This window comes from Engraulis encrasicolus, chromosome 10 (assembly GCF_034702125.1).
Source record: "Engraulis encrasicolus isolate BLACKSEA-1 chromosome 10, IST_EnEncr_1.0, whole genome shotgun sequence".
NCBI lineage: Eukaryota > Metazoa > Chordata > Actinopteri > Clupeiformes > Engraulidae > Engraulis > Engraulis encrasicolus.
Window position 1 is genome coordinate 34,004,968 of NC_085866.1, and position 23,917 is coordinate 34,028,884.

The 23,917-nt window shown below is 42.2% G+C and overlaps 3 protein-coding genes across 10 annotated transcripts in view; all 3 read left to right on the forward strand.

The window, feature by feature from the left end:
* Positions 1–1,282, forward strand: part of dennd2c (DENN/MADD domain containing 2C) — a 45,805-nt gene extending 44,523 nt beyond the window's left edge. For both annotated transcript variants that reach the window (XM_063208690.1, XM_063208689.1), the window contains exon 19: positions 54–1,282. In XM_063208690.1, coding sequence (XP_063064760.1) covers positions 54–85 — 32 coding nt within the window. In that variant the 3' untranslated portion in view covers positions 86–1,282. The remainder of the gene's footprint in view (positions 1–53) is intronic.
* A 425-nt stretch (positions 1,283–1,707) lies between these two features.
* Positions 1,708–7,167, forward strand: bcas2 (BCAS2 pre-mRNA processing factor). The gene is made up of 7 exons (XM_063207594.1): positions 1,708–1,815; positions 2,566–2,658; positions 4,635–4,705; positions 4,947–5,108; positions 5,404–5,454; positions 5,546–5,626; positions 5,995–7,167. Exons 1-7 carry the CDS (start codon positions 1,723–1,725, stop codon positions 6,119–6,121), a joined length of 678 nt encoding a protein of 225 aa, XP_063063664.1. The 5' UTR covers positions 1,708–1,722; the 3' UTR covers positions 6,122–7,167.
* A 6,265-nt stretch (positions 7,168–13,432) lies between these two features.
* Positions 13,433–23,917, forward strand: part of trim33 (tripartite motif containing 33) — a 56,676-nt gene continuing 46,191 nt past the window's right edge. For all 7 annotated transcript variants that reach the window (XM_063208692.1, XM_063208698.1, XM_063208693.1 and 4 more), the window contains exon 1: positions 13,433–14,033. In XM_063208692.1, the coding sequence (XP_063064762.1) occupies positions 13,436–14,033 (598 nt within the window). In that variant the 5' untranslated portion in view covers positions 13,433–13,435. The remainder of the gene's footprint in view (positions 14,034–23,917) is intronic.

Here is a 23,917-nt window from a genome sequence, read left to right on the forward strand (position 1 = left end):
ATGTGTGATTACTCATTGAACACTCATTGAGTGCCTTGCTATTTTTGATGCAGGCAACAAAATGAAATTCCTACAAAAGAAGTGATGGTCCAGCATCTGGAGGAGGAGGAGGCTGTACGGAATCATTGATGCATCGTGTATCCATGACAACCAGCAAGGAGACTGCTGGTGGTCCCTGTGAATACAAGATGGAGTCTATAACCAGAGCTGACACAGCTGAGGAATATACTGATCCAAACCTGTAAAGAAGCTAAAGCACAAGTCCAGTACACAGGTTTACTGGTCACTGACCCGGGCACCCGGGCATAGACATGTCTAGATGGACAGTGAGTGTATATCTATGGACCTGAGTATGTTAACTGGGAGTTAGAGGTAAACCTTCTAAAAGAAGAGTCCTGTTGATTTGTTTTGCTAGAAAAAGACGCAATGGCGGGCTATTCCATTAGGAGGTTTATTACTATTGAGTTAACTGATCTGGGTTCAGTCTAAATAAAACAAGAGCAAACAAACACCCTGTCTGGGCTGGATAAGCACCGAGCAGACCTCACTATTAAAAGAGAGAGGTGATACAGAAAAGAGGAGTAATAAAGAAACGAGAAGAGAAAGAAGAGAAAAGATTATGTAAACTCCCTGCAGGAGTGTCAGTGCAATTGGAATGAAACTGGAATTGGATTTCTTGTATTATTTTTTTAAAAGCAAGAGAGACTGGTTGGGGGTTGTATGTGATTGTAAGAGTTAAAGCTACTGCTATGGGTTAAGAGTTAACTTAAGAGTTGTCTGTAGCCACGTTCGCATTTGAGCAGCGTGCATTGATCTCTGGAATATCCATCTACGTGTTGATGTTGCAGCATATTGTTCAGGGTTCAGCGCTGCTGTGCAGTGCTACACAGCCCTGCTCAATTGTGAACGTGGCTCATGCCTCTCTTACTAACCTGCCCTATGCCTTGTACATAATGTCTATGTTAACACTGTTTGATGTTTTTGTGTTTTATAAGTAATAATCTAATGAACTGGAAAAGTGGACAAGGTTTTTTATTTCAAAATAAACCAATTGGAGTATTTTATACTTAGGTTTTTACATTTCTTTGTATTTATTTATAACAGCTGACTTCAAGTCATCATCTCACACTTATGACACTTGCCATCAGACATGGACTTCAACCCTTGGTGTTTTGTCTAACAGCATTTCAGTACAAAAACGTCTGTACAGTTTTTTCTACATATACTGTGTTGCCATTACCAATTGCTTGTAAAACATTCCAAATAAATCTCCTAATGCAACACTGTGAAACTGTCTACGTCTGTCTTTATTGAAAACTTTTTCGGAGTGTATAAATACGTTCATTCAAAATGCCTTTCCCATATTTTGGCTGACGTGGAAAAGTAATACAATCATGCCCATTTATATTTTCAGTTACTGGGTGTATGTTTGATCATTACAGGTTTCAACACATGACCATCTGAAACCTTCATAGCTAGATGTGCACGTCACTCTTCTGTGGATCTTTGGCAGATATGAGGTTTATCAGTCTTTGATATGGTGCTGGCCTTTTTTGTTCCACTTTTCATGGCTAAACAGTCTGCCAATTTGTTGTCCTGGAAAACAAAACCATTTTTACTCCAATACAGCAGAGGGCAGTCATTTACGAGCTCTACCACAAACCTGAACAGAATGAAGAGGTTACGCATGCGCTGTGAATGCAGAAAGTCTCGCTGGAAAAAATGGCAGGGACGTTTGCTGTGGCCGGTGAAGTTTTTGTAGATGCTTTACCTTATTTTGATCAGGGATATGATGCAGCTGGAGTCAGAGAGGCGGTAAGTGTATGCCTGAAGTGTTTGTGTGTGTGCGCTGTAATCTGAGAAATCCGCTGATGTCCCGGGAGAATGAATTTATAGTGATCTTTCCTTGCCTCACTGGACGTCATGTAGCTAGCTCTAGAACGGTGGTAGATGGACACTCCCAACTGAGATCGCTCCCGGACGTGCAGTCCCAGGTGTTTCTATCCCTCCCGGACGTGTAGTCCCACCCGATTATATTTCACGTATTATCATACACTGCCACATACAAGCAATTTAGGGTTAGGGTTAGGTTTTAGAGTTAGGGTTAGGGTTAGGTTTAGGGTTAAGGTTAGGGTTAGGGTTAGGGTTAGGGTTAGAAACCAAAAAGTAACATCAAAAAGATAACTGGCTCCGTTATATGGCGGTGGGACCGATTATCATAGTCTAGCTAGTGGGAGCGAGCCGACAGGGGAGCGTCCTGCGTTGGGAGCGTCAATCAGGGAATCCTGTAGAACTATCTAATTCAAAGTTCTTTCTCATAATGTTTTGGAGTTGTATACGTTGTTGATATGATGGGCTTGTTATGTGTAGATTTACAGTAAGTTCATTTGCTAACGACTCACAACTGTTTTACATCCATTGTGAATAACCTATAGATCCACATGCACAACAGTGCTATGAGGGCTAGCTAGCCGAAGTGGCTTGAAAAGCATTATCCGTTTTTTTTTAAATTATTCTTGACCAGTCTACTTAAACTAAATCAAGTAACATGCTCGTCTTTGTTAGGCTGCTGCCCTGGTCGAAGAAGAGACGAGAAGATACAGACCCACCAAAAACTACTTGAGCTACCTGCCAACCCCTGACTTCTCTGCTTTTGAAGTAAGCGCATTAGACTTGACATACACGACCTCTGCAGTATGTACACAGCCATAACACACTGCGAGTAGAGTAGAGTAATACTACTTTTATTAATCCCGAACGAAATTAAGGTGTCTGATACACAAATACCAAACACACACAAATACCTAATACACATTATTGCATATGGCAGTAAACATAGAGCAAAATTTTGAGTATAGCAAAAAGCCTTACATCAGTTCACTTACACACACACCCACACTCTCTCTCTTATACACACACACACACACACACACACACACACACACACACACACACACACACACACACACACACACATACATGAACAGTACTTTCAATTCCAATATTCCATATTCCTTTTTCTACGTTAACGACGGCAGTCACGATGGGTGAGATTGTTAGTGCTTGCTGCGTGTCAACATCGGGCCTCTGTTTGCCACACACACACACACACACACACACACACACACACACACACACACACACACACACACACTCACACACACACACACACACAATGCTCATTGCAGTAAAAGTGATTGTCCTGGGTTATTGTCCTATGTAAAGACTCTCAGTGCAGTTCAAAAACTCCAAGGTATTACAGAGCAGCTATCCCAGGGGATGAGGAAGTATGGTGTAGTGGGTAGAGAAAGGAGTCCAAGAGGTGGGGGTTGGGGCGTGTAGATGAGTATTTATACAGTTTGTCACAAAAGTGATTACACCCCTCACAGTTTTTGCAGATTTGTCAGTATATCTTTTCAAAGGAAAGCATTACAGAAATTTCACTTTGACACAATGATTAGTGACCTTTTGTTTATCTTGGTCTCAAGAGAGATGAACAGACCAAGGATATGGATCACTGGAACCATGTTGTGTGATCTGAAGAGACAAATTTACTTAAGATGGTGTCAAGCATGTGTGGTGGTAAACAAGTGAGTTTTACAAAAAACAGTGTATCCTCTCAATAGCCAAGCATGGTAGTGGGACTGACATGGTTTGGGGATGCATGGATGCTGTCAACATTGGCAATCTGAAATACACCTAAAAGAAACATGTATGTCAACATGCACCGTGACAACTGAAGCAGATCATGATATTCTCCATAGGATTGCATTCAAATCTCATACCAATCTATTTAAGCCAGGTGCACGCTCAAAATGTAGACGTTCAATGCAAAGAAAGGTTGAAATGCACACTGACGACCTCCCTTTTAATCCCTTTTCATTTTGAGACGATTCGAGCCAACACAGCCCCTTCTCTACCGGATTTTAATCTGGGGTGTACTCACTTTTGTGAGTACATGTTCAAACATTAATGGCTCATGGCTGTATGTTGTTTTTTTCTGAGTGAACAAGACATTTAAGCGGTTAAATATGTTGTTAAAAGGTCACTAATCATTGTGTCAAAGTGAAATGTCTGTAATGCTTTCCTATGAAAAGATATACTCACAAATCTGCAAAAACTGTGAGGGGTGTAATCACTTTCGTGATATACTGTGTGTGTGTGTGTGTGTGTGTGCGCGCGCGCGTGTGTGTGCACTGGGGGGAGCACCGTTCCCTGTGGCCCTCCTGTGCTGCTGACCACAGCCTGATGTATGGTGGTCACCAAGCCTGACAAACTGGGGTCTGCCAGTGAGGTAGTTAGTTATCCAGATCACCAGTCCCTTTTCTACTCCCATCTGCAGCAGTTTGTAACTCAGCAGGAGTGGCTAAATGGTGTTGAAGGCACTACCAACAGTAATATGCACAATACTTAAAATCAATCACAGTGCCCTAAACTGACTTTTTTCACCACTAGCCAAAATGGCTAGTAGAATGTTAATCTTACTATCCAAACACACCCTCTCTAGTGGCTTAAAGTGGCTAGTAAGTTGGTATCTTATAATCAGCCAAATTGAATTTTCACCAGCATTTGGCTGATGTTAATTTAGAGCTCTGCTTAAAACATATCTCATTAGTAAATTTCTGATTTTGCAGACCGAGATCATGCGGAATGAGTTTGAAAGACTTGGAGCACGCCAGCCCATGGAACTGCTTAGCATGAAAAGGTACAGTGTGGAAAAGAAGCGCTACTGTGAAAGATAAATTGTGATTTTATTTATATGTACCTTCTACCATGCATTTCTCCCCAAATGTATTGTACATGGAGTGTTCTTCATGTATCTTTTTTATTGATCAGATTGAGTGCCCTATGTATCAAAGCTTAGCCTTTCCTCCTGGTTAATGTGGAGCATTTTCTTTTCTTTTTCTTCTTTTAATTTCCATATGTCTTGTGTTGCATCTTTCCAGGTACGAGCTTCCGGCTCCCTCCTCTGGCCAGAAGAATGACATCACGGCGTGGCAGGAGTGCGTCAACAACTCCATGGCCCAACTGGAACATCAGGCAGTCCGCATAGAGAACCTAGACCTCATGGCCAAATACGGAACCAACGCTTGGAAGGCATACAATGAGTAAGTAGCATCGCCGGATTATCCATAAAGGCACAGTGCCCAGGGGCGCCAACCATTTTCAACCAGTTTAGGGGCACCATATGACACAGGTTTTATTTTTTAAAAAATGTATATTTATTGGATAGGGCACCTGTGAGGTAGAACTATAATACCCAGGGGCGCACCACATTGTCTTAATAGTTTAGTTAATAGTTTAGTTACTTAAGAGTTTTGTAATGTTATTGGGGTTGTCCGGATGTCTGAGCGGGAAGGAGAGAGTGTGTGAAATAACTTATGAGCGTCTTTACATTTGCAGCACTTTGGCCTTCATGATCGAATCCGCTCAAAAGGATTTACAGAAATTAAGGTAAGAATTGTGACTCTTGTTTCTGTATTCATTTCTAGTCTTTATTAGTTTCATTGGCAGCTCATTTCTTTGTATTTCTCACACCTCGCAGAAAGCAGATTCAGGATCTCAACTGGCAACGGAAAAACGACCAACTCGCTGGAGGAGCCAAACTCAGAGAACTGGAGTCCAAGTGAGTTTTGCTGTGAAATATTCAGATTTCCATTGATGTTATGATTAATGCCATTAAAAAACAGGCAGCTTTTGCCTAATCATTATATGGAGAGTTGGTATTTTCAATCAGATGGTTGCAACTTTGAAACCCACCCTTACAAATGGGAAGACTCTGACTGTGTTGTGGCTACAGTTATTTTAAGGAACATACCTGACCAGTCATTGCTTCAGGGACTGTAATTAAAATAATGTAGTAATAATAATGCAAGTTGGTCTGGATGAAAATCATCAGTCAAATGGAATGCATTGTAATGCATAGCCCCAGAGAAAAGCTACCATTTTGTAAACAGTTCGTCAATGTCCTAACATGTTGTCTTTCTCTTTCAGCTGGGTGTCTTTGGTCAGCAAAAACTATGAGATTGAGCGGGCCATCGTGCACATGGAGAACGAGGTGGGCCAACTGAAACAGCAGCAAGGAGACGAGAACAAGGAGAACATTCGACAGGATTACTAGAACCAGGAAGCTCATCATGGGGAAAAAAAGATCTTCAGGGGGTGTTGCGAGACAGTTGTTATTAAGCGATGAACCTGGTTAACTTCAACTATACCAAGTGGTAAACCTGCTAATAACATGACAGGTGTTATTTGGTTATAAGAAAAAGAGGACTTCATGTTGATTAGCTGATTTACTACTACCTCCAGGTTAACTTAACCAGGTAGATGGACACATCATAGATTCTCTCTCAACATTCTTTTTGGAACTGGGATGGCTGAAGACGGAGGACTAACTCATCTGTGACATGGCAAAGTTAGATCTGAATCTGATGTCTGTAAAGTTTTGTAGGATTCTCTTTTCAAAACAAACATATGGAATGATTTTTTTGTTGCTGTCCATAAAAGACGACACAAATTATACAGATTTGTTTGTGTCATAAAGCTGTAAGGAACAGCTTGTGGATGTTGTCAGCCAGCATTGAGCAGCTTTTTTTTTTAATGGGATGTTCGTTGTGAAAATGATGTTTCTCTGATCATTGTCACCATGGTATGGATGCAATACTTAGAGGACCAGTTCAGTCAATTTCAATATGCTGTTGTATTGCTCACGCTACCCTTGACTTGTCAGTACCCGGTGATGCCACATTTTTCGGCTCAGCCCTTTCCGAGATACGAGCAATTCTAATGGGGGCAGCGTTTTTTTACATTTAAAAAAAAATGAAACATAGGCCAACTCCAAATATTTTCCCAAAAGGTTCTGCTGTTTGCTAGTTGTCTGCTGATGTTTTATAACCTTTTGGAGGTTTTTGGAAATGTAAACAAAGAGCTGCCCCCATTACAATGACCAGGATCTCGGAAACGGCTGAAGAAGAAGAAGAAGAAAAAATCTCAGGCACTGACAAGTCCAGGGTAGTGTGAGCATTATAACTGCATGTTGAAATTGACTGAACTGTCCCTTTAACTGTAAATGTCTGGCTGTTTTTTTGATTTTGTACATAAATGGTTTTTTTTTTTTTTACTGTGTTTTTAGATAAATACAATAAAAGCATGACATGGAATGTTCTACATGAAATGTCTCCTCTCATATTAACAGTTTAAAAAAGTCTGAAATGTTAAGATTATGCAAGAGTTTACAATTTAAAAAAGTATTTAGGGTAGACTGAGTATTTGTGACTGTCAAGTCTACAAGCGGGCAGGAAAAATGAAAGGCATTATCACTCTGGTCGCTTACTTACAGCTCCAGGCCTTTTTATTAGAATACCATGAAAAAGTTGATTTATTTCCATAATTCCATCAATAATGTTAAACTGTCATGGATTGTAGATTCATGGCCCAGTTTTTTAACTATTCCAATCATAATTTTTTTTCTTTTTATATACGTTGGCCTTCCAGCTCAAAAAACCCATGAATTGGGGAATTCGCATTATTAGAATATTGTTATAAAATCAAATTTTTCTTCATCAAAATTCGGGTTACATTATATCAGTTGAAATTTGGTACTTTCTACATAACATGCAATGGTCAATACTTGGTTAGGGCATTCTCTGTCTTCATAATGGCCATGATGCGTTTAACATTGAAGTCAATGGAAAAACAGTGCATGGCAGTTATGGAAGCCCAGATATCCTTCATGCTTTGCTGTCAGCTGTTCTTGTTTGTTGACCTGGTACCCCACACTTCACTCTTCAATATACCCTGTAGATTTCCATGCCACGTTTTGGCGCTAACTCACCAGTTTAATTCTAAATAACCAGAAATGAATCCCCATTGAAAATGAATGGGGTTTAATTTCTGTTGAGTTAGAATTAAACTGGTGAGTTAACACCAAAACGTGGCATGGAAATCTTCGGGTATATTGAAGAGGGAAGTGTGGGACACCAGGTCAGCTATACAAAAACAGCTGACGGCAAAGCATCAAGGATATCTGGCCTTCCATTACTCCCATGCACTGTTTCTGCCATTGACTTCAATGTTAAACGCATCATGGCCGTTATTATTAATAATATTAAGACAGAGAGAGTCCTAACCAAGTATTGAACATTGCATGTTGTGTAGAAAGTACCAAAGTTCAACTGATTTGATGTGCACTGATGTGAAACAAATTTTGATGAAGAAAATTGTGATTTTATTACAATATTCTAATGATGTGAATTCCCCAATTCATGTTTTTTTTGAGCTGGAAGACCAAAATGTGTAAAAATAAACAATTTAATGATTGGAATAGTTAAAAAACTGGGCCATGAATCTACAATCCATGACAGTTTAACATTATTGATGGAATTATGGAAATAAATCAACTTTTTCATGGTATTCTAATAAAAAGGCCTGGAGCTGTATGTACACCTTGCTCTGAAAAAAATGCACCCATCGCCTTCAGAATCTTTATGGGGCGCTGTCAGATAGTGGTGTGGATCGGCACTGCCCTCACGATCCGATTCGCTCACGATTCGGGAGGTAGTAGATTCGATTCGATTCGATCCTGTTAGATCCAATCCGATCCGATTCAATTCTACAATCCATTGCAATGCATTACATTTCTACTGAACGCAAAGCAAATGTTTAATCAGCCATGATACAAGTAGTCAGATACTGAGCAACAATTTATTGGCTGTTTTGTGTATCAGTCTGTATCAGTCTTGCAATGTTTTGAAGTGCTTTTATTTAATTTAACATTCATTTGCTCCCGAAATATCCATGGAAGTAATTGAAACTTAAAAATATTGCCGGATCGATTCTGGAACTTGCCGTATCGATTCTGGATCATCCATGCCACGCATCGATTCGCATCGCCGAATCTGCGATTATCCTCAGAGGTGGTTTGAACCCCTTAAGACACTAGCCCTGTTTATCCTCAGAGGTGGTTTGAACCCCTCAAGACACTAGCCCTGTTATAAATTAGCTGTTAACAAAATGGCCAAGTGTATTATTTAAGGCCCTGTGCACTGTCATAGTGGTGTAATACTATGGTAGGTACGTTGTTTCAGTGACTATTACAACGTCCCAGTGGTGTCTGGTAAGGGGCTACGATAGAAAGTGACTTTCCCTTCCATAAAGAATTTGCAATATTTTCACGACTTAAGTATGTTTGTATCAGATGAAAAATCGTTCATGAGTTTACCACTTGGTACTCAGTAGAATTCTATAGAGCTGCAATGCAATGGAACCTCAACCCACCGGCAAGTTCTGACAGTCAACTTGTTAGATTATGTGGAATCTCTTGACTTGGACTAGAACCTGACAAGAATGTCAACCTTGACCAAATGCCCTATCTACTAAAAGATAAACAAACAAACAAAAACCTCATCACTTAACCAGCAGGGGGCACTGCACCAGACAAACATAGTGGGAGGCAGTACATAACCACAGACCTACTAGGTCTGTGATCATAACATGCAATGCACAGTATTTAAAATGTTTTAGATTGGTTTCTCAACAAGGGCTCCACAGCCCCCCGGGATATGTTGGGGAGCCATATGGGGGTGTTGGGAAAGATACATCTGAGAGGGGTCATGCTTTGGTGTACTTTTTTTTAAACTACTAAGGTGGGTGTTGAGAGGCGTACATGATAAGATCCAGGGGGAGAACCAGTTTTAGATCACATAATGTACTGTTGCTTCATAACGTTCTTCCTGTTTATGTGTCAAGATATTGAAGTACAGTAGTTCATCATCTTACCATTTCAACACATTACATCATGCTGTAAAAGTTTTTAATTGAAAAAGTTAGGATTTTATGAAGATTTAAAAAAAAAAAAATGTTTTTGACAAAGATATGAACTGCATCTGTAATATGGTGGTTTCTGGCAGTAATGACAGAGCCAATGTGTATTGAAATGTTCTAACCATTCTAGTGGATATTGAGCAGGATGGTGCACAGCATGTAAATATTGTGCAGTGCTTCGATAACATTAAATATTGATAATGCACAGTAGGAGCAGAGAGAGAAGTCTATTGGGAGTGAATGCATGTGGGATCTCAGTGTGTTTATGCCGCTGTGGAAAAATATGTCTTTGGTTTTGTTTTGTCATAGTTGCTGATGCACTGAAGGGCCTCTCTTGAGGTCAAAAGGTCAGGGGGGGTGCTGTCCATGATGATATTGCTCTGCTGTGGCAGCGAGACGTGTACACTTGTGTTATTATGTCCATGTGCTTCTTTGTTGAGACGAGCTACCAACAGACATTTAGCACAGCCTAAACCCAAACCATATTCCTAACCTGAAATCCTAAGTGCTGTTGTAGTGCATTGTAATGGCTTGTTTTGGTAGCTCTGCTCGACATGCAGTCTCTGTTTTATCATGAAACATGCTTAATGCATTTGACTTGGTCTGAAAAAGTACAAGTAAAGTAAAGTAATATTTATTAATCCTGAAGGATCAGGTCTGTATTAGTATGCCTACAATTATTTCACATTAAACATTCACGAATTAAAAGCCTCTCAGTGTAGTAGTTGTTCCTGATTGTTGGGTGGTGGCAGGGGATAAAGGTAAGTGTGAAGTGGTGGTGAGGAGGGCCGGGGGTGGGGGTGGGGGGGGGGGGGGGGATTTATGCGGTCACTCACCTATAATGATCTCTTTCTGTGTGTCATTCTGTGAGGTGGATGGCCCTGTGGACAAAAGACCTTTGTAGCCTGTCTGTCTGTCTTGCAGGGGATGGCGCGGCATCTGTTGCTGAACAAAGCTTCACACAACACTACAGCACATACAGTACATCTCACACACTTGGACATAGACCAGTAAACTATTTCTTCTCCCTCTCCCTTTCTCTTTCTCTCTCTCTCTCTCTCTCTCTCTCTCTCTCTCCCTCTCCTTTCTCTCTCACCCTCTATGTGTTTATGTTTTCATCCTCTCTTTGGTTTTAGGTTTTATTCGTGCTTATTGTATGCGTCAACTGTCTAGTGTCGATTTAATGTCCCAAAAAACAAAAAGGATTTATAGTAGTAGTACAGAAGTGTGCATGTGAAGGGAAATGGGCTTCTGGGGATGGGTATTGCTTATTGGAAACTGAAATGATCATTGAACTGTATTATTTGATGTGTAATGTTAGTGAACTACTGAGCCATTGTTCAAAAAGTTACTGTTGGTAAACTACATTGAGATATTGTACACAAAGCTACTTTCTATAAATAAAGTAATAATACATTTTTTAAGCTTCTCTGGTTGGCAAAGACTGAGTGCAAGGGGTGATACTGCACATGCATGTGTTATCATATAGAGAGAGGGCATCTGCTGTGCTACCGCCATACCTGAAGCCTCTCCATGTCCGTCATGGTACCAAAGACTTAGCTTCTACTCATCATTCCTCTCTGATGGTACTAACTGCTACCATAACATTTCTGAACATACTGTGGTGCAGTATCAGCAGTCTCTCGGTGGATGAGTGGTAGATCAGAAACCTTTTAGAGCTTAATGGACTGTTGGGAAGTGTATAGCCACATTTCTGATGACTGCTGTAACGTTATGGGAAGATGCAGTGAAAATGGAATTTTAGAAGTTTTGTTGTGAAGCAAGTTTCACTTGGGCTCTCCCTCCTATGTCGATGACGGTGCTAATGATGTTTTGCCTGGGCCTGGGACAAAGCCATCTGAAAGCCTCCCTCTCTTAATACAGTACATACAATCAGAGCTCTAAATTAACATCAGCCAAATGCTGGTGAAATTTCAGTTTGGATGGTAGAAAAGACCAACTTACAAGCCACTTTAACCCATTAGTTAGTGTGTGTTTGGCTATTAACATATTCTAGCCATTTTGGCTGGTGACAAAGTAAGTTAATTTACAGCCCTGCATACAATGTAATGGGGACCCAATTCTGGGGCCCCTTTCCCCCTGAGCCTGGGACAACTGGCCCTTTTTTTATTCCCTCTGTTGGTTTCCCTGGCTATCAGTACACTACACAGCCACTGAGGAGCCACTGGCCAGCATGCACCTAGTTCTTGGGCCGAGTCCTTCAATCCCATAAGGAAGGACAGGGGCCCAGGGTGTATTTTAATGAGAGGACGGCGATGATCACTGATAATTCACAAAGGTAAGTTGTAATTCACAAAAACATTCATTGGACATATATTGCACATTGTTCATACTCTATGTAAACACTCACTGTCATGTGGTGTTTTTTGTGTAATGCACACCCAAAGTCTCTCAATGAATAGAAAAAAAACAAAAACTCCAACTCCCATTGTCATTGTGACACAGCACTCCACAGCACACACAAGTGAACACTGCACACTGCACACAACGAAATTGCATTTTATGCCTCACCCGTGCAAGGGGGCAGCCCTCAGTGGCGCCCCATGGGGAGCAGTGCGGTGGGACGGTACCATGCTCAGGGTACCTCAGTCATGGAGGAGGATGGGGGAGAGCACTGGTTGATTACTCCCCCCACCAACCTGGCGGGTCGGGAGTGTAACCAGCAACCTTTGGGCTACAAGTCTGACGCCCTAACTGCTTACCCATGACTGCCCCAATAAACACCTGAGTCCAATTTCTCAAGTTTATCAATACAGTATAATTGCTTCCTGCAAGTTGCCTCAACAGTTAAACGATCCAACTCCACGTTCTGAGGGTGCTAAAGAAAGAACAAGTTTGCTGGTGACCTTTTACCATTCCACCACTGAGAGCATGCTGACCTATGCAGTGTCAGTGTGACACTCCAGTTGCACTTAGGCTGGCAGAAAGAGACTGCAGAGGATGACCAGACCAACACAGCACAAAAGATCGGTCCCTACCTCCCATAACCTCTATATACAACTCCTGCTGCCTAAACAGAACCATTAATATAATTAGAGACAACTCACACCCTGACTTGCATCTGATGAAACTCTTGCCCTGGCAGGCACTATAGGTCAATACCACCCAAAACAAATAGACAATCGACAAGACAAAATAGAAAGGGACAGCTTAATTCCCAAAGCTTTCAGTTCTGAATTCATACTTGCACTAAGGATTGTGTTCACTAGACTGTGTTGGTAGTATATTACTACAACAAATTATAATTTTACACTCATGGCCTACTACATGTAGTGTTCACCTTGCAGGGAGACTTAAAATCTTATTGTAGCCTATTGAATCTAATAACAATAAAATGCTTTCTATTTCTGTTTATATGCAATATAGGACCATGTTATGCGAAGGTCAGACTAAGCCTATATTACTTATTATGGCTTGCCATCATATAAACTTTGTTTTAACCTCCCAGATAGATAATTCCTAAATTGGGATCAACTTGGGATATCCACAGAGGTTCCACCAGCAGGCATTTTGACGGTGCGTGCGTCGTGACGTCAGTCTCACGGACGTTTGAGTGTGCGTACAACGTCAACCGGTTCAAAGAGGAAGGAAGATGGCGGATAACAAAGGCGAAGGGGATACGGAGAGCTGCACTGCTATGGAGGTAGTGGCACAGGGAGAAGAAAGTGGAGACCCAATAACTAAAGATGCCGATGGCGTAATTGTTATAGAACCGCTAACGAAGGAAGAGGTGAGCGGGCAATCCCAAGAGAATGTTTCCCAGGTGCCTACACCCAATGGTGAAGGCAGCAACGGGAGTAATGGTAACGCTAGCAGCGACGGAGGTGGTGGAGGAGGAGGAGGAGAAAGCAGCAGCACTAGGACTAGTCCTAATAGCAACCCAAATTCTGTGTCCACGGTGCGACCAGGGTCTGGTGATAACAGTAGGAACTCACCTGCGGTTTCAACAGAAACATCGCCCTCTCCATCATCAGCGAATGTTAAAGACGCTCCAGCCGCAGCAGCCACCCCTGCAGCCCCGCTAAACCTATTGGATACGTGCGCTGTGTGTAAACAAAGTCTACAGAATCGAGACTGTGAGCCCAAACTCTTACCATGTCTGCATTCATTCTGTTTGAAATGTATTCCTCAACCTGAGAGACAAATTCCAGTTCAAGTCGCCGGACCACATGGACAGGATACACATCTGGGTAAGCTGACATTAATAATTACTCAATGAAGAATAACCAGAATCATTTTTTACATATTCTCCATCATATGTAGCACATTGACATTGCAAGATCTCAGTGTGATTAGTTATCAATGGTCCACACCGCTTTCGTTTTGAGATGAGAAATGCGATTAACGTTACCCACTCTCACTACAAGTGGGAGGCTGCTGGCTGCGCAGTTGATACACCGTCCGCGTCAAAACTGGTTAGCCGTGTAAACTAGCAGGTTGGAAACAAAGCTTTGTCGGCTGTTAGTACCCCTGTTGTTGGTATATTTACAGCGGGGAGGGAGGGCAAGGAACACTCACTCATATTCTACTAATGCTACGGCCGGTGGTTAACAACGTTTGGTCATTGATGTGTCTGTCACACACGTCAACTTGGTTGGCGCGCTCGAATCATGCTGGCAAGCTGATGGCTAGCTGAGTGACAGCAGTTAGTCAGGGTTATAGCTAGATTTCTCAGGGAACCGTTAAACGTTTGATTTGTAATCACACCTGGAGTTTGGGTCATCAGTCACAGAGCATGAGTTTATCTTAATTGTGACGCTGAAGTTCATATGCTTCATATGCTATCACTCCCATCCACATACAGACATAACTAATCATGCGTTTTGGCTTTAACACCTCATCAGTAGGCGTCGAGTCTTCACATGCCAAGTACGCACAGTGCTGAACTTGTGACCTATAATGCCATCAGTTCACGTTGTGGTAATTATGATGACACTTGGTGTGTTTGTTTACATTTACTCCTAAACACAGTGAAATGAAAGCGCGTTCTTACATGGTCATAGTGCAATATTTTACACAAACATGTCAACATCACTGTTTTCCCACACCTATTGCACCCAGTGATTCTGTATTGTGAAAATCCTCGTCAACTACTTGAACGAGCTATTGATGGTTACATAGAGCTGATCTTCTGATTTGAATGTACAATGTTTTTAGGTCATAACCTGGTTGGTTAGGCAACGATTTCTGAGTTTTGATTGGATTATTTCCCTTGTGCATACCAGTAGATGACATTGCCCTCAAATTTGAGTGAATTATGTCAATTCCAATTCGCCTCGAACACATTGATTTCTTTTATTGCATGCAGCGCGTCATAACCAATATTGAGTTTTGGCGTTGCCTCTCCCCCTAGCTGCTTCCATTGTCCAGTCTCCACATTGCATTATTGGGCAACCATAGTATGCAGTTACCATGTAGCCTAGTCCTTGGAGTAAAGTGGTTGCATCATTATGGGTTAACTAGGTTATAGCAAATTGGAGTCGGTGCTATGGCAAAATGGGACACATCTGTTGTGGCTGCAGCCGTTTCCCTTGCTGCCTAGGGGCATGCAGTGTGTATAAATTGCTGGCAGCATGGCAATATGATGACTTATGAAAGGTTGCAACTTTGCGTAAGGGGAAGTGGGTGGGAGGAGGTTATTACATGTTAATTATCAATCCTCTGTTATGTTTATAGAGGTGATGATATTGCACAATGTTATAATGGTTTAATTATGCAAACCCATATAGTCATAGAAAATGTTACAGCAGCAGATGTTGTGATTGGATACCGTAATATAAAATGTCATTAATGCATTTTAAGCAAGAGCAGCCTGTGTGTGTGTGGTTTATAGTGTTGTGGTTCTTTTGCACGACTGGCTCTATCTCAGTCTGTCAAATAGCCTCGTCACTAAGTATTGCTGCAACTCACACGACCTGTGTCAGTTCCAAATGATGCTTTCACCCATTGTCCCTCTGGTGACATCTCTCCAAGGGTGAAGCAAGCTTTTCTTGAGAACTTACAGTGCATCTTTTTTTCCTCTTTTTCCGCTCATGAAATGATGAGTGTTTTTGTTCTGCTGCATCTACAGGCAGATATGGGCTGCTAGACATTCAAAACATTTTATTGTCTACTCAAGTTAGTTTTATGTTTATAGCATATTTAGGCCTACAGACCGCTGAGCCACACCAAAGTGCTGCACAGAGAGTTGAGTGCAAAGGAGCACCAGAATGACCAATCTGTGTGCAGGACACGTGCCAATTCTTTTTACGTTTTTTTTAACAACGATAAGCTAAAGACCTAGAAACTGTTATTGATTCTGCAGTCTGCCTTAGAGCACCATACTAACTGCTATACAGACAATCACAACAGGTGCTGCCAATAAAGGGTTCCATCTCAACTGTCACTTTCTCTCAACATTCTATTCTTAACGAGCAGCTGCATTACATCATTAGAGATATCAAAAATATCATCTCTGCCCCAAAAGGCAAGCCCGCTTCTAGCATTTTCTGTGAGAATGCAATCTAGTTAAATACTTGTATTTTAGGTCTGCTGATCATGGCCTGCCCCAAGACATAAACTATAATAACGAGAGTTGAAAACTTGCTACAAAAATTTAACTAATAATGTTGAGCATCTCACAGATCCTCTCGAGATCATAAATGACTCTATAGATGTTTGGATTATAATGCCCATATGTATTGACAAATTCCTAGAAGGAAAAGTTTTTCTGATGAAAATTACAGAAATGGTGCACAAAAATGTGCTCGAGGTCATAAATGACCCCAGTCGGTCACTTTAGGGTCAACTTGGCACTGCATGGCCCTGCCCTGCCATGGCCTAAGGGTAGGGCACTGGGTTAAAAAAAAAAAAGGGCACACAAACCTGGCCCTGCCGTGGCTCAAACGGTAGGGCACTGCACTGCTACATCAGGGAACTAGGTTCGATTCCGGCCCGAGGTCATTTCCGGATCCTCCCCCATCTCGCTCTCCCACTCGCTTCTTGTCACCATCTCGTACTGTCCAATCTAATAAAGGCACACAAAAAATGGCACATGACAACCCGAAGTGGGTGGCTCAGAATCGCGAGAACGCGTTTGCCACAAACACTCTGAGTGCCTACAATAATTGTGGGCAGAGATTAGTTAAATAGGTCTTGGAATACTGCACAAACCCTGATGAGACCCCTAATTAAAGGCAAGTTCATTTTACTATGAATATTGTACTGCTCTTCCTTGTACAGTGAACCAAAAAGGGGTGAGACTGCTTCTTGCTCAGCTGAAGGGTGCTAGATGGAGATTTTCCCCCCACTAAGTGCCTAGTCATAGGTTGTTGCTAAATTGGTATTGTAGGTGTTAGGTGCATGCACAGGCTGTGGTAGGCTGGAAAGCTGCGAGGCTGCTTCTCTCTCAGGTGAGGGTTGCTGGTTTGAGACCTATTTAGTCTGCACCTGGCATAGTCACACCTGCTCTGGTGGGTAAGGGGGAGTGACATCACCTGCCCTTACTCTCCACATGACCTGATGTGTGCATTCCATTGGGCTTTGAAGTGGGAAATTGCCTGTTTTTATGACCTGGATGGAGGACTTAACATTTTACTTGGACTTGAATTGACATGGACTTGATTTGCACTTGACATTTCCTAATTATACATAAATGAAAGCCAAGCACACATTGATCAGATGTATCAGGTGTTTTCTTGTAGATCTATATTGAAAATATTTTGTTTGTTTTCCCCCCAAGTTTGTCTCCAAAAATAGCTTGGGAGCTCAGCTGATACGGCAACCATATCCAAAGGCCATGCTTGTTGGAAGTGCTCTTATAGCATCTTGTAGTGAGCATGTTTTTGTATGATTTGTATACCTCTCTGGTGGCTTATGCTTATCAAGGGTTACTATCCTGATGGGGAGGTCCCTTACGGTAGGCTAGTGCTATGGCATCCACTCTCTGTTATCATTTGAAGAGAGGGGTCAGAGCCTCACTTTGAAATTGCTTTGACCCCATTTGACATGGATAAACAAGGGTGACAGAGTTGGTTTATGGTCGTGTGTGTGTGTGTGTGAGAGAGAGAGACCAGTCCTACTGTAAACAGCTTGGTAGACAGCATACGGGTCCCTCTGCCTGTGGCCTGTATTAATGCATTACATCCAAGTTTCATGAAGAAATGTGGGTTTTATGGCCTGTGTCAACAACAGGGAACAGAGCAGTCAAGAACAGCAGAGAACACGTCTTCTTCCCTTATATTCAGCAATGCAAAACATGACTCTTTGCAACAGCTCAGTAGACCCAGAATGACCATATTCAAAAGAGGTGGTACATGTGTTTCGGAACTCTCTCGCTAAAAGCCCATTGTCTTCTTCAGCTGCTCTCACAATACAGGGCTGTAGGGTGCATCATTGTTAGGGAGGTAGGCTATATGGTGTGAGACTATCAACTGCTCTCGCAATGCAAAACTGTAGGGTGCATCCTTGTTAGGTAGGTAGGCTATATGGTGCGTGACTGTTAGCAGTTGGAGCCCCACTGGCCTGCGGTCCCATATCAATAGATTACTTCTTGGGAAACGCCTTCACCCACCAGAGACTTCATATACTACCTGCTGAGCCTGAGGCGGGAGATAGGGGCCGCGATCGTGGTGGCTCACCAGTAAAATGAGGTCTAACTGTTTTCACCGATAGTGACAGTGACGGACTACTAAGAAGGGAAATGAAGGCCATGCAAAGCAGGAAATAGAAAGAAATCAAATTGTGCCTCACAGGCATAAATCTTCTAGGGGTTCGATGTTTCAGACTCACTGTGTGTCCATGTGTGTGTGTGTGTGTGTGTGCGTGCCTGCGTGCGTGTGTTTTCCCAAAACTAGCCTATTTTTTGGAACTTCAGTAAATCACTTTTTAGTTCATCACTAATTGTGCGCCTTCATAATATTGTCATAAAATACTGTGCTGGATATAATTTTGAAACGGAACATTAAAATGAAGGTGCAGATACAGGGCATTTGAACAATGTTGCTGGGCAACTACATGATTGCATTTTCTGATAGAATGGTTAAAGAAATAGTCTACTGCCTATCTAAGTTTTGGAAAAAGTGTTGTCATGATAAACTGTCCAAATAAAATGAATAGGCATTGTTGCCCAAAAGCGTAGCTCAAGAAAAGATGTTGCCCAGTATGTCGTCACCTGTTTGTGTTTGTAGCATTATCATTTGAATAGAAGGAAGCGTACGAGCCTATGCCAATCTGCGAGATCTTCTCTGGCCAGGAATAGTAGTCAGGTAGAACGTATTCCTTTATGAAATCGTGGTTACTGTGAACAGTTAGGGATGGCTTTGAATATCTTGACCGACCTGTTCTTTTCACCAGAGCATCTTACCAGAATCATCAGCCTACTTCTGTGAAGTCAGGGAGAAAAAAAAATGTTTCTTCATATTGTCTTTCATTTCATACTGGCATATGAAGTGTTTCAAAAATATTACTTATGCTTAAAATATGCACATTTTTGACTTTTTCATGCAGTAATTATTAAGCCACTGTGTCATGCATGGGTTGTATCACTGTTTTCAGTCATTTATTTTATTTTGTTGTAAATCATTGTTCTTTGTAGTAAGTAAGTAATGGATACTTCATAAAGACTACAGTTAGCTTTTGGTCAGTACGTCAGACCTAATTAAGATGTAAGAAGTCATGGGTGTGGGTGAATAAATTAAAATAAAATGTATGTAGGCCTAATGTAGGATAGTGTTTCACTCCCCAGGGGGCGTTAGGGAGCTTGAGGGGGGCGTTGGGAAGGAGACAGCTGAAAGGGGCCGGTGCATTGCAATTGGGGGGCATTAGTCGATTTCATTTTTAATTCTACAGGAGGGTGTTGGGATGTTTATGATGAGGTAAAGAGGGCGTTTATTGAAAAGGTTGAAAACCACTGTTGTTGGCAGTGCTTCATGTAGGCTTAAAGGACCACCCCCCCACCCCAACCACAAACACATACATACACACACACACATCCCCCAATATTATCATCCCCCATAATATCATAATTACATAGGCTTTATTTCCTCGTCGTTATATTAGTTGCCCTTATTCTGGCCCACCCATTAGGCTTACCCAAAATTGCAGCCAGCCTATTACTGCACTGCACTGAGACTCCTAAGTTGCCTCACTGACTGATCTGATCACTTCTGGCCCACGACACTCTCCCTCTCACTAGCCAGCTGCTCTGGCTCAGGCTCTCGCTCTGGGCCCGTCCATCTGTCACATGACACATGACGCCTGACCCCCACCCCACCGCAGCTGGGTGCTTACTTAGACAGAGGAACCGGCTGTAAGCGGTTCAGGCCAGTGCTAGCCGGCTCAAACCGGATTACACTGCTTCCAGTTGAGTAATCTAACCCCGTGAGGCACTGGCCGGGGATGAATGGATGAGCTGCCTCACAGGGGATTATTGTTACAGGGGGGTGTTAGTGTGTGAGGTGTGTGGAGGAGGGGATATTTGAGTGGGGGGAATGGGTGAAGCAAAGCTGTGAATCATAACAAACCTAACATTGAGTTGAGTAGTGGTCCAAAAATAATAAACAACCAAGTGGGGGAGGGGGGTGGGGGGTGTTATAGTGTGAGGCTCAAGGCTGAGGTAATATGAACGGGGGAGGGGTGAGCAGTGAGCACTGAACCATAGTAGTAAATCATGAACATAACATGAAATTATGGAGCAGGTTTACAACATGTGTAACTCTGGTCCGTTTTCTTGAAGTTGTCACTGTTCTCTTCGGTTAACTTACGTTACTGCACACTTTCGAGGTAGTGGAGGAGTATTGTTGTGTTAGGATAGGAAGTGTGAGGCTCTTTGAGGTAAAGGGGGCGGGGTTATGTGACTGGGGGAAGGGTGAGCCATGACGCTCAGTAGCTCATGACAGAGCCATACAGAGGGGAGAGTTACGCAATTGGAGGACCAGGAATTAAATGGCAGCTCCGCCTTTCAGCGAGATAAGGGTGTTCCTAAAGCGGCTGTCTTTCCATAGACTCAACATAGAACCACCACATTAACAGCCAAAAATAAGGACTAACGAACTATACTGCGGGGTAATCACCACAAATATGTAAACCAACAACAGTCTCGGTGGTGATAATCACAACAGTTTACCATCTGTGATGTTTATCTGAAGTTATTACTATGAACAGCAAGTCTTGTCATATCCCCTGCATTGCATTTGCTATGTGCTACGCCCACTGCTAGGAACTAACATTCGCAACGCTGAGCAGTACTGAGAAGCTAAAACAGCTAATTTTGCTAAAGAGGAAGTCGGCCTAAGCACACGGCGGAGATTGCCCGACTCTCCCCTCTGTATGGCTCTGGCTCATGAAATTAACATTGAACATGGGGGTGGTGTGGGTGAGGAAGTGTGAGGCTGGAGGGGTGGGGCTAGAGTGGGCAGAGTTACATGACTGGTGGGAGGGGGGAGTAACATGCAGTATGGCCCGGAGCATAGCAGTGAAACATGAGCATAGCATTCAATCATGGTCTGTATGGCACAAATATATACATACATTTATAGCCTAGATCTGCTTTCACAGCATGGCATGTTACCACACATACGCTAGGGACACATACACGAAGCGAAAATATCCAGCCAAGTTTAATATTTTGCAAATGAGAAATATCGCCTGCAGTGGCCAATCAAATCAACAACATGACCGTTTCATTACGTTTGATTCGCCGCAATGACCTGTTGACGGTTGAGCTGTCAGAATGGAACACTGAATTTCACCACTGTTAGTTTTGCTCATTTCGCCTGTACCCCTGGCATTAGAGTTTGACTCAGCTTTGCTCCTCCTTGACCTGTGGGCTTGGATAATGACAAGTCTCCCAGTTCAGTGACCTACCCAGTGATGTCACCATGTGATGAATTGGTGACATGTCTGAAAGGTTACTGGAGGGGAATGTTTGTGTATGAGACACTGTTGATGCATACCATGACGGGGGCAGTGGTGAGTCAAATTTAGCCATGATGGCATAGTGAATCATGACTATAACACTGAATCCTGAGCAGTAGTGCACACATTATATAGCCTAGGTCTGTTTTTTTGCAGCATAGTGTGTTATTTCACAATTTGGAGCTCAGCTCACCTTTACTCGTGACTTTTAACCTTTGACCCCGACTAGCGACCTTTGACATTGGCGAGTGAGTGTCAATAGTGATGAGACTGCCCAGGTCAGTAACAATCCCCAGTGACGCACAGCCTGTGATGATGACTTGAGCGGTTCTGGAAGGTTATGATCACAGGGGAATGTGTGAGGCTGTTGCTGGATGGGTGGAGGGTGCATGACTGGAGGAGCTGTGAGTCAGAGTGAAGCATAGTATTGAATCATGAGAATAATATTGAATCAAACTAAAGGCAACACTTTTTTTTCATCAGAGTGAAGTATAGTATTGAATCATGAGAATAACATTGAATCGTGAGCTGTCGTCCAAAACAAAATGTAGGACTGTGCTCTTTTTTTTAGCATTGCATGTTACTGCATTTGTTCAACTCACCTGTATACCTCACTGTCTTTTATTACCTGAGCTGACTGGTCTAGCAAGAGCAAAGGTGGGTTGAGTTGAAGGTGTGTTCAACAGATTGGTATCTGTATATGGTACAGTGTTTCCCATACATTGAGGAAACTATGGTGGCCCGCCATAGTTTAAATTTGGCCGCCATAGTTTCCGAAAAATGTAAAAAAAAAAAAAAAAAATTTACGATTTCCGTTTTTGTTAAAAACGATTTGAATTACGATTTCCTTCGCATTTTCCTCCTGGAGTAAATACATCCTATAGAGAAAACCACAAGTGCTTGAAAGACAGAGGGATCAAAAGCCTAGTCAAGTTGTTGTAGTTAACTTGGGTTTGGGAGCAATAAAAAAAAACCTTCAGAGAAGGGACAGTTGGGATGAGTTTACTAACACTCCCCAGGCTTTGTTTTACAGTTGTAATGAGTTAAGCTTAGGTGACAGGCCTTCATTGACAAGGCAGAGGAGACATCGGGCTGCATATAGAAATGAATGTGTAATGAATGTGAATATCGACATAAATGTGTAATATGTTGTTCAGCCCTTTTAATGGGAGGAATTTTGAAAAACTGGCCCTGTGATCAGCACCCCTCATGTAGAATGTGTACGCCTATGTGTGTGTGGGGAAAAGGCATAACCTACCCTTTTAGACCCTTTTTGTTTATGGGTTAACAATTTCACAGTAATCTTAAATTCTTATCTCTGCTCCTATTTTGTTTTATTATTTTTTTCATTACATAGACCCCTGCATGTGTATTATGTAGCCTTATTTCTCAAAATATAAATGGCTGAAATGTAGGCTTAAGCCTACATTGTTTTGCCATTTTGCATTTACACTGCGTGAATACACCTCCCCCCCCCCACACCCCCAAAGGCCCGTGAAATGACGTGCTATTTCACGTGCAACAAACAATTAGTTCATGAAGTTGCTGAAACTGCATCAGACAATGTCTCCTTGCTATGCATTAGGCCAATGGCTTTGTGAAGGCCGTGTTTTACATACACTACAGTGAAACTGTTGCTCTACAGAAAAACAAAAATGTAACATTTGATTATATCTCTGTTTTCTTACAAATTTAAGATTTTTTTTTAAATAAAAACTAAAAAAAAACCTTAAGTATAGGGATATATTTTGCCAAGACCATGTATCGGGATGCACATATTATATCGTGACCCCTGTATCAGGATGTGCATTGTTAGATTGTTGGCAGTACCCACCCTAAGTGAGGCGCCCCACTGCACTGTGTTTTTAGCCAGCTGGCTGTTGCCTATTTATTTCAGCATACAAGACTTTCTAGGAAGCCAGGTCAGTGAGGTCAGGTTCTCAACCTTTTTGAATAAACACCCCCTGGTCCTCAGCATAAGCCTCCCAATGCCCCCTGGTCCTCACCATAAGCATGCTAACGCTCTGTTGACCTCATTATAAGCCTGCCAACACCCCAAAAAGAAACAGACGAATGCCCCCCAATGGCAACTAAGCACCGCCCCCTCTCAACATGCGCTGCCCCCAGGGCTACCCTACCCGACCTCATTATAAGCCTAGCAACGCCCCCCTTAGTATTA